Source organism: Oculina patagonica, chromosome 1 (assembly GCF_052425735.1).
Source record: "Oculina patagonica isolate OP01 chromosome 1, crgOcupat, whole genome shotgun sequence".
Taxonomy (NCBI): domain Eukaryota; kingdom Metazoa; phylum Cnidaria; class Anthozoa; order Scleractinia; family Oculinidae; genus Oculina; species Oculina patagonica.
In genome coordinates, this window is record NC_135758.1 from 29,825,790 (window position 1) to 29,836,658 (window position 10,869).

Genomic DNA, 10,869 nt, shown 5'->3' on the forward strand with positions numbered 1-10,869 from the left:
TAAGGTTTAGGTGGCCAAATGTTGAACATTCAAGGATCAGGCCACCACGATTTCAAAAGTTTAATCTAAGATTTGGCCTGCCAAATACTGAGAGTTCAAGATTTCACATGTCAAAGGTTGAAAGTTCAAGACTTTGCCAAATATCGAAAGTTCAAACTTTGGTCTGCCTTATATTAAAAATTTAAGATTTGGCCTGCCAAATACTGAAATTCAAAAATTGACCTGCCAAATTATGAAAATTCAAGAGCTGGCCCACCAATTATGGAAAGTTCAAGATTTGGCCGCCAAATTATGGAAAATCTAGATTTGACCTGCCAGATATAGAAAGTATTACAAGATTTGGCCTGCCAATTAACATCAAGAGTTCAAAATTGGCCCACCAAACAAACAAGATTTAACGTCCACCCATCCTCGGAGACCCAGGGGCAGTTAGTGGGGCGAGGGAAACGCGAAAACGCGGGTAGAAAATAGCGCGAAACTGCGAGGGAAAAAAATCAGCATATAAAAGTTGTATTGACTGAAAGTGCCCCTGGGAAAGAGTCTTACCAGACCAGTTCAAAAAGCTCTCTGAATACTGCCTCCTGATTGGGCAGAAAAATATTTTGTATTCCCTTTGTATTATTCTGCCCAATCGGCGACCAGCCTGACTACAGTCCTTTTGGTGTGTTCTCACACGAAATATGTACACAAAGCAAGTCCTCGCCATATCTGTCTTGCTTTTTTGCCAAGAATTTGCTCGGGAAGGAAAAGTTTCGGCTAGTGCCTCCTCAACTAGGATGTGAAGTGTCGGGAAAATTTTGTCTTCGGGAAATATGACCGTCATTTGAGTGCTACAATTGGTGCTGCACGCATTACACGCGCGCGGAGCTAATCGGTCGATCGACGGAAAAATTTTTCCAAAATGTAAGGTCTTGAAAGTTTGTTTGGAAATAGTTTTTGACTTCCTAAAATCTTTAGCTTAATGTAACTTAAAACACATTGTTATTTTAATTTGTTACTATGATATTCGAAGTTATATTTCTTATTACTATCTTTTCTTTAATGTAGATAAGGTATTACCTTTTTGTAACTTTATTTATTTTTTTCTTCTTCATTTTCTTCTTACCTCCCGCCTCGAATAACTAGGCTAATTGCGGGAGGTGAAAAATATTGTAAATAATGTGATTGTTTAAATAAACTTTGTTGTTGTTGTTGTTGTAGTTTCGCTTTCAGCTGCGATCGATCTTCTATTATCTCACCAATAAAAAACTTAGGAATCGCTGCTGCACGCTTTGCACGCGTAGCTAGACGGCCGCTTGACACATCTGCCGGGCTTGTTCGTAAAACAATTATTCTTTTTGAAAAGTTTCGCGTTAACTGTCATTATCTTCCCGGAAAAATAAAACTTAATTCACAAAAATTTAAAACAAAAAAATGCAATCGACAACAATCTGAAGAATCCGCCGTTTCTCCGCGTGCATGGCCGTCAAACTTTCGACGTTTTCAACCAGGGGAGGCACTAGCCGAAACTTTTCCTTCCCGAGCAAATTCTTGGCGAACAAGCAAGACAGGTGTGGCGAGAGAACTGGCTTTGTGTACATATTTCGTGCGAGAACACACCAATAGGACTTTAGTCAGGCTGGTCGCCGATTGGGCAGAATAATACAAAGGGAATACAAAAGATTTTTCTGCCCAATCAGGAGGTAGTATTCAGAGAGCTTTTAGAACTGGTCTGGTGACTCTTTCCCCAGGGGCACTTTCAGTCAATACAACTTTTATATGCCGATTTTTCCCTCGCAGTTTCGCGCTATTTTCTACCCGCGTTTTCGCGTTCCCTCGCCCCACTAACTGCCCCTGGGTCTCCGAGGATGACGTCCACCAAACTACAATGATTTAACGTGCCAATATTTAGATTTGACCTGCCAAATATTGAAAGTTCAAGGTTAGGCTGCCAAATGGAATAAAATTAAAAAAAAAGCACTTTTAAATATTGAAAGTTGAAGATTTGGACCTTCCAAATCTTGTAAATTTTAAATTTCGCCTGCAAAATCATGTTGCAAATTCACGATTTGAAAGTTCAAGATTTGGCACACCAAATATCAAAAGTTCAAGATTTAATCTGCCAAAATTTGAACCTTCAAGGTTAGACCTGCCAAATATTGTAAATTCAACATCTACAGCCTGCCAAATATCGAAAGTTCAAGACCAAGCCAGTTTCAGTGTTTTAACCACTATAATTTTGTCACCCGAAAAATTGGATTTTTAAGCCAACAATCCAATAAATGACTTTTTCCATCAAGCTGATAGATGTTTTAATTTTTAGCATGCGAGAACGCGCCAAAATTTGCCCGTTTGCTGTTTTCTTCTTCTTTGAACCAGATTGGATAAAAGAAAAAAACATAAGCCAAATCATGCATCCACTTATAACAGAGGGACGAAGTAATCTAAAAATAATAATTTCCACTACAAAAATTCATAGGTTGATGGCATGTTCTAAAATTGATAAATTTAAAGATTTATCCTAAAAGCGGCTTGTTGAAAGAAATTTAATTACTTAGCCATGCTTCTTATTACATATCGATATCAGGCATCCCAAAATAGCTATTTGTTTTCGCATTAACATGATTCTGTATAAACATGAGTGTTCGACGTGGGTTGTTAAAATAAACTGCCCTTGTAGTTTGCAAAATACACATCGATCATAGATCGACATAGACAACGTTTTGGTGCGAGGAAAGTGCCTGAGGAGATATTTAAATTATTTATAGGTAACAGGGCTGAGGAAATGGTGACATTTATTGCATAAGTACGCTTCTGATCATTATAAAATACACCATAATGCTGCGTGATAAACAAAGAAATTACAAACGATTCCTGTTGTTGTGAGCATTTTTAAAGTATTCGCAACGAAATCCCGCCAAAATTTTGGTAGGTGCAACAATTTGAAGCCACGATCCTTGCAATACCAGTTCAAATATTCTACCTACTACAGTCCATGGTCTTGAGTTAGAATTAAACCCACTCTCCCGGCCGGGCTCAGATTATTTCCTTAGTGACTATGCCAGATACAATACCCTGCGTTGCAGGCCCCCACGCGCCTTTTGCGTTTCCCATACGCGTGCTCGAAACAGATACAAAAGCAATGTAATTTGGGTGAATTTGGTCTAAAAGAAGCATCCGCTTATCGAATAAGGCGATAACTGAAAACCCATGAATTCCGCGTTTTAAATTTTGATTTTTTTTTTGTTATATATTTGTGAGGGAAATACTAGCTTGCTCCTAAATAAGATTGATTGATGAAAACGTTCAGTTTTTCAATTTAAATTTAACCGATGTAAATGGGATATACATATTTTTTTTTTATCTATACAAACGCCATGGTACACTAACGGTTTGCCCCACACGATAGCTATTTTCAGCAATTTTCCGACAAAATTTCAGCTATAAATAGACAACTCTTTTTTAAGAAGAAAAACAAATATTGAAGTTTCAGAGGCCTCGTTTTTTACTGAGCAATTTCCTTAGGCCTGTTGATTTATCCAGGTTAAACAATGACAAATAATTTTATTTGAGAACTTATTGTGTTATTTTTGTGATACTTTCCTTTCAATCTAAGCCGGTAATTTTGGTTACAGAAAATACTAGAATGAAAATATGCTGTTATACATAAGGCTACAGGATAAAACGGACCACGCATTTGCCTTTAAATCAGCCATCGTGATATCTAAACATGAACGTTTCCTCGTTACACCAAATAGCGCCGGCCGGCAGAGCTCGTAATGGAATGATTTGTTTTAGGAAGTCTTTAAGAACAAAATGATACCCCCGAGAAAACACATAAAAAGCGTTACGTCAAATTTGTTATTCTTGTACGTAAGATGTAAGAACGTGCTTTGTAATTAACCAATTTTCTACGCACTTTCCGAATAGCAAACGGAAATGTTTACAACGTAAAGTATTGAGCAACATCACCGTTTTCCTCTCTCTTAAACACCTCCGGGGAAATTACAGGATACAAGAAGATTCGGCTTGTCAAATCAACCTTTTGCAGAGTACCACCGTTGTTTGATGTATGATGAAATTACAGCAATTTTAATCTATCAACTAAAAACATCCTTTACATGCTACTGAATGATTGCTTCCGTCAGTAAATCAAGAACTTTTTGAATTGTTTCTGAATCGCGTGGGCAGCATAGAATAGGCAAAATTAGATCTGAACGGTTTGTTTGAAATCTTAATTTAACAACATCCTGTTTCGTAGATGCAAAAATAAATCTTCGCCGAGGAAATTCAGAAACAAGACAACAAGAAAACGAAAATAATCCTTAAAAAGAAGCGCCGAAAGTCAGCATTCTGCCGGTCGCTTTTGTTGCACTGCGAGTCAGCGTGTCGCGTGATTGTGCCGTGATGTATGTTTTGGTGTAATGTGTGTTTTTGTGTGATATGTGTTTTACATTTAGTGGTGTGTGTGGGTGCGCGCGGACGGAGGTGATATACCAGCGCAAGCTCTCAACGTTTGCACTTGATGTTGTCAGACGGACGTGACGAGCATACGCGGTGTCTCAAAGGGATAAATGGTATATATTAAGTCCGCTTTTGCCAAGAATGCCAAACTTGAAAACGAAAAGCTGCATTGTTCACAAGTGGTGAATTCCTTCTTTCTATCCAAGTAAGTGAAACAATACGAAAAAGCATCCTTTTTCACTTTCGGGGTGCGCGCTCTTCAACTTATCTGAGTTAACTGAATTGGCACGCGTTTTGCTTTCATCCATATCCGGCAAAATTTTGCCTTTATTGTAAAATGAGCAGGCCGCTAGCTGTAGACGAACCGGTGTTCTTTTCGGCAGGACCCTTTTCTTATTCGCAAATTGGGACGGAGGGGCTTCATTTCTGTAATGTGTTTCATTGATTTCTTGACAATCGGCTCTTCAAATTGATGTTTTAATTAAATGTGCTACAGTTACTGGGATCAAATCTTCTCTCCTCCTTTTTTCATTAGAAGAAAAAAAAACCCTGATCTGCATGGCTTTTACCAGTACTGATACCACCCTGGCTTGTTTCCTAGATCTCTTTACATCACATACTTAATGATAACGTCCTTTGGCATCCAATTCCATCGACTATCGGCGTAAACTCGCAATTTGATTGGACGGTGCAGGCGACATTGTCAGTGGCGTGCATGCTGTATAGAGGATATTAAACATAATGTTATTTTTAAAACAGCCAGGCCCCTTTTCATTTAAGTTAATGGAAATTATTTTAGTACGTGTGTAATAGAGAGGCACAGACTTTAATATAACAATGAGACTACTTGCACTCGTTTTGTTCGAGCGGTCATCTTCACTGCGCCTTATTGACGGTTTGATCACCCACGGAAAACTTAAGCTTCTAATCAAATGTTAAGTAGTTCTCACCTTAAACCCGCAGATCTAGTCTACTCCTCTTAAAGTATTACGAATAGGGAAGAAATCATAAGAGCAAATATGCTGATCAAAAATACTTCAGCTTATGCGCCGTTTGATACACCGCTCGTCATCTCACTGAGCAAATTTTGCAAGCTAACGAATGGTGCACATTCTCTTATCAATATAACTTTTTTTGGTTACAATACTATTACATTGTAGTAATCCAGTGCCTTCAAACTATACGCCCACGGAATTTTTAATCTATTTCCAGGTTGTTTGTTTACGGTGCTTGTTTTTAGTATTTTGATTTGTCATTTCGCTAAAGAAAATAATTTTAATTCAGGCTCATATTTCACTCAGATGGAAAAGGGATGTATTAATATAGTTCGCAAGTGAAACTTGCTAAAGAAACGATGAGTTCGTGTATGTGGAATCGTATATAAGAATCGTCAAAATTTCTGATGAGTTCGAGCGTTTTTACGAGAAAAGGCGAAATGCACGCCAAGCTTGACGAGGTCCTGAAGTGAAAAAAATCTATTCACCGGGTTCTTGTTGTTGTTTCTGATATGTGGACGGAGACGAATATTGAGGACAATTCTACATTCCTGAATAATAATAATAATAATAATAATAATGATGATGATGATGATGATGATGATGATGATGATGATGATGATGATGATAATAACTTTATTTAGGGAGGGTAAGAACATGACAGTAAAAAAACTTAAAAACCAGTTGCACTCTTATATATAAAACAGTTATCTTAAAAAATCGTTAGAGTACGCTATACTATAAAAAAATGCACGGAGGGACCAACGTCAATAAGATTTTTTTTTCTAACATAGAAAATACCATGTGATGGAAGGCAAGCGGTCCAAATATTAACTCTCAACAGTTAAAGCCATCACCCCCTTTTTGGAGCAAACAATCAAGTGCACGATTTTGTTCCGCGCATGGTCCAAATCGTGCGCGGAGCAGAATATGATTAAAATATGTCTGAATAAATAAAAATAAATCACTTTATTTAAGTGTCACTGTAATTAGCACAGCTGTGCTAATTGTGGACACTATAAACAAATAAACAAATATTAATAGCAAATCGAACAGAAACTTGAAGACTTTGCAAATTATTTGTTTGATGTCACGGTGGTAAATGCTGCCACCTTACCAAAGTACCAGTTGAAAAACGACTGACTTCTCATCGATATCAGGTAACCCCAAGTTATTGACCGAAAATGAAACTAGAAACGACAAGAAATTGCCTTAGCGCTTAGGTATTATTGACTGTGTTATTATTTTTCATTCTTCCATAGCTACTTTTCTTGGTAATTTTTACCATGCAAGTTTCAGGAAGCGGCTCTCTCAGCTTCGCAGCTTTAGTCACCTTGATGCTGATGGCCTCACAAGCCGCACTTACTGAAGCAGCGGGATGGCAACAGATGATGACATCAAAAGGAGGCATCACGCTTCCGTTAACAGGCCAAGACATCGAACAGCCCTGGTGCAGAATGAAACCATTTTCACAGGAGGTTCGCAGGCGCGGATGTGAAACAAAAACTATCACGAACAATATGTGCTTTGGTCAATGCCGTTCGTTTTACATTCCCGTGCGCAAGAGTTCTTTTGAGTCGTGTTCGTTTTGTACTCCAGTTAATTCTACGACGGAAAGCGTTGTGTTAAATTGCCCATCCAGGACAAAGAAGCAAGTTGTTAAAAAAGTTCGAATTATCACAGCCTGCAGCTGCCGTGTGTGTGGTCAGAAATATATTTAAAATATTGGAAATCAATAGTACTATAGACTAAATAACTTATTTTTTACCGTGGTATTTAAGAATAAATACCATTATACCAGTGTAAAATGCCGTAAAGACAATACAGATCTATAATATAAAGACATAAGTTATGTACATACAGTATTATTGTAACATGTCTATGAAATGAAGCTATATTGATATAAATTTTATAAAAACTTTAATGATAAGCGCGGCATTAAGCTGAAGAATCAATGGAGTTAGTCGACATAAATGCGTTAAATAAAATTAGCTTTTCAAACTGAAGCTTTAGTCCAATATTTGCTTATTTTATTGGCGAAAACCAACAGCAGGGCTGTAGCTTGACAGGCAAACCGCGGCACTCAGTTGCCTTGGTAAAAATTTGAAATTTATCTATTTTTCAGGATGCTGTAAGAGGCAATCCATTTAAAAATACTTAAAATAATGAAAGAAGTGTTTTTTTTTTCTGATATTGCTTTGGTAAGAATTTTTGCCTGGCTACGGCCCTGCTTGAGCAGATTCCAAAACATCCTCCTACGTTCAAGGTGCTATAGAAGTATAAAAAGCAACACGAGATGTTGATAATTTTTACCAAACGTGCAACAAACGATTTTCATTTTTCCACTATTTTCCCAATTGCCTCGATGGTGGCTTATAACCATGTTGATAATAGACCCAGTGTATTGGATCTACATCAAAACGTTGATTTGGTAGAGATAGATACATCTCGTGCATATTATATGGCTATTGGTATAGGTAATGAGCGGTAAAAGCATTGTTTCTAGGGGTATTTGGGATACATACCGCGAGTGATATTTCAAAATTCACCAAAATATTTTGGGAGTTTTGAAATATCACGAGTCGGTATTTATCCCAAATATCCCCTAGAAACCATGCCACTCCTTGTTTATACTAAAAGGCAAAGAAATTTCACATTTTTGTAACACAGTCAATTCAGTCACGCGTGTGTGTTTGGCTTCACTACCACATGTAATCAAATATGTGATCCCCGGGGGGGACTCCCATAAGAAACGTACGGGGATGCTCGTCGGAAATTTTGAAAAGAACCCCAAAAAGAGACCAATCTGGGTGTGGCTCAAACCTTTCTTGACCCCTAAAAGATACCAAAAAACTAAGAATGGAGTTTATATTTGTATATTTCTTCGTGTGTAACCCTAAACGAGACCATTATGGCTAAAAATATTGGCGTTTTGGAGGTTTTTCCCGGAACACCCTAAGCGAGACCAAAAGTCCGAAATTTACACCCCTAAGCGAGACGACGAGCATCCCCGTCACTTTCATATGCGAGTCCCCCCCCCCCCCCCGGGATGTGATCCCACAAGGGTCATACAAGTACATGCAAGTGATTTCAACTGTAATAAAAAAAAACAGCTCTTGAATTCCTGTTAACATTCTTTCAGAATGGCAGTGTTTTAAAACAGCCTAATCGTCCGTTTTGAACCAATTCTGCTTGTGGAAAGTTCATTCTAAGCTCGCCGTGCTTTCGATTTAGCACCAGGCCGGGAAATTGTTGCCTGTTGTCATCCTTTCTTTAATCATCATTAATATGCAGCGTTCATTACGAAAGCGGACAATTTTCCACTGGACGACTTTGACTTGTGCTTGCCTGTGCTGTGTTGAACGAAGGATGGAGCCGTTTCTCATTCTAGTCGCCTTCTTCGCTATCAGCTAAAGAGCGCTCAGTGCTTAACTTCGTCATCAGGGTTGTTTGCTGCTATTTGGCGTTTTAGCTCAAAATATCAGGTCTGTATCCTTTTTTCCCATCGAAATTCGGAAATCTTTCCGCCATAATGTTTCGGTCATTTAGGTTGCCATAGAAACTGTAATTTTTACATGAAAGTATTTCAAATTTAGCAGAAATACTATACTGGTCTTAGCCAACCACATTTCAGAAATTTCTTAGCTTGTAGTACAAAATTTAAAATCCCCACCCCACTACAGTTGTTGTGGGCAGGTCTTTGAGGCTCTCCCAGGGGTTTCAGGGAACAAGGGAACGTAATTAACATGGCCATTAACTTTTTTGTGAACATTGGAACAAAAGGAACATAGAACTGGGAACAAGGGAACAAGAGCATATTTTAGGGAACAGGGAACACCAAAATCAAGAAATACTTTTAGGGAACACAGGAAAACAAGGAAAATTCTGTTGGGAACAAGGGAACATGCACCCCCCCCCCCCCCACCCTGGGAGGCACCGTCTTTTACTTTTACCCCGAAAGAAATCCGTTGAAAACGTCTAAGCCCGTAAAGAAATCCATCACAAATGACTTAATCCCTAAAAAAAATTGATTATTCAATGAATTCTGGCACGTTTTACCCAATCCCCCTAATTTTACACGTTTGAACAAATCCTCGATTTTTCGCCACTATCCCTAAAGAATTCCACTTCTCCTCCGCTATTAAATGCAATAGCTTAATATTTGAATATTAATTACTTCCCCTCTAGGTTCGATCTAGGTTGTTGTCGCTTTGACCTGGAGCCCATGATATGGGCTCCTGCTCTGACATAAAACAATATATTTTATAAACTTAAAGTACACGGTAAAAATCATTTTCCGAATCGATTTTTAATAGACCACGAACTGAATCAGTAATTTCGAAAACATGGTGTTCAACAACCATGTCCTCCAATTTGAATAATTTCATTCGATCAAGCTCAAATTCTAACACGCAAATTTCTGTTCTTTCGATTCTTTAACCACTGCAAAATCATTTTATTAAAAAGCTGTTCGGTATTAGACTGGCCGAACTCTGTTGTAAAGCGAGAATTATCAACTGGCCGAGCCTTTTGTCAAGAAATTTTTAAAGCACTCCTTGGTGTCATGTTTTCGTGTTTTTTCCGAGCCAAAATACCCACGAGCTTTCAGTACGGTTAAGAAAAATTAAACTATTTTAGGTTACATTTCGAACTCTAGAATCGTCCTACCTTAAATACTCTTCTTCCTTCTACCTGGGCCGGGGTGAATTTATCGAAAACACTGGCGAAGTTTAGCAGAAATCGTTATTGTTTTGAACACAGATCGGGTTGAGATGACAAAAAGCGAGTGTAGACGTCACGCGTGTTGTGTGGCAGCCGCGTTTTTGGCGCGAAAAGTGGCTCCTCTTTAACGCTTGATATGGATCATGGGTATTATGCAATTGTGTTCACATGGGAATTTGCATGGTAAAAAACAAAGCACGTACTGGAATCTTATGCCAAATAATTTTCCTCAAATTTGGTACCTGAATATTCACAATCTGTAATAGTCACCAAGATTTGCTATAAAACCCGCCGGAAAAATTTTGTACTTGCGTGTAAATAATAAAACAATAATAATTTAGTAAATAATAAAGATGGTAAATATTAAGCTCGGTGATAAATAATAAAGATGAGTTTTTCAACAATGACACGAATGGGATAGTGGGGGGGGTGACACGCGTCTTGCATACTGCTAGGATCAGCAATGCCGTAATCGTCAATTGTAAATAATAAAGATGGTCATTTTCATTGTTGAAAAATTCATCTTCATTATTCTGATTATTTATCACCGAGCTTAAAATTTACCATCTTTATTATTTACTACACAATTGATGATTTCGACATTGCTGATCCTAGCAGTATGCAACCTAGTAAATGGCAAGCTCACCACGAGTCTCTCGTTACTCATTTGGTTAGAGCATCCAACCGGTATCTGGGAGACTATGGGTTC

The 10,869-nt window shown here is 38.1% G+C and overlaps 2 protein-coding genes across 2 annotated transcripts in view; one reads left to right on the forward strand and one right to left on the reverse strand.

Moving 5' to 3' along the window:
• The window catches only part of LOC144662778 (acid-sensing ion channel 2-like), a 51,546-nt gene extending 41,325 nt beyond the window's left edge, over positions 1–10,221 (reverse strand). The window contains exon 1 of the mRNA XM_078523702.1: positions 10,107–10,221. The gene's annotated coding sequence lies outside the window, so the exon portion shown is untranslated. The remainder of the gene's footprint in view (positions 1–10,106) is intronic.
• LOC144649733 (cerberus-like) lies at positions 4,314–7,745 on the forward strand. The gene is made up of 3 exons (XM_078509300.1): positions 4,314–4,648; position 5,857; positions 6,701–7,745. Exons 1-3 carry the CDS (start codon positions 4,554–4,556, stop codon positions 7,157–7,159), a joined length of 555 nt encoding a protein of 184 aa, XP_078365426.1. The 5' UTR covers positions 4,314–4,553; the 3' UTR covers positions 7,160–7,745.
• Positions 10,222–10,869: the final 648 nt, after the last annotated feature.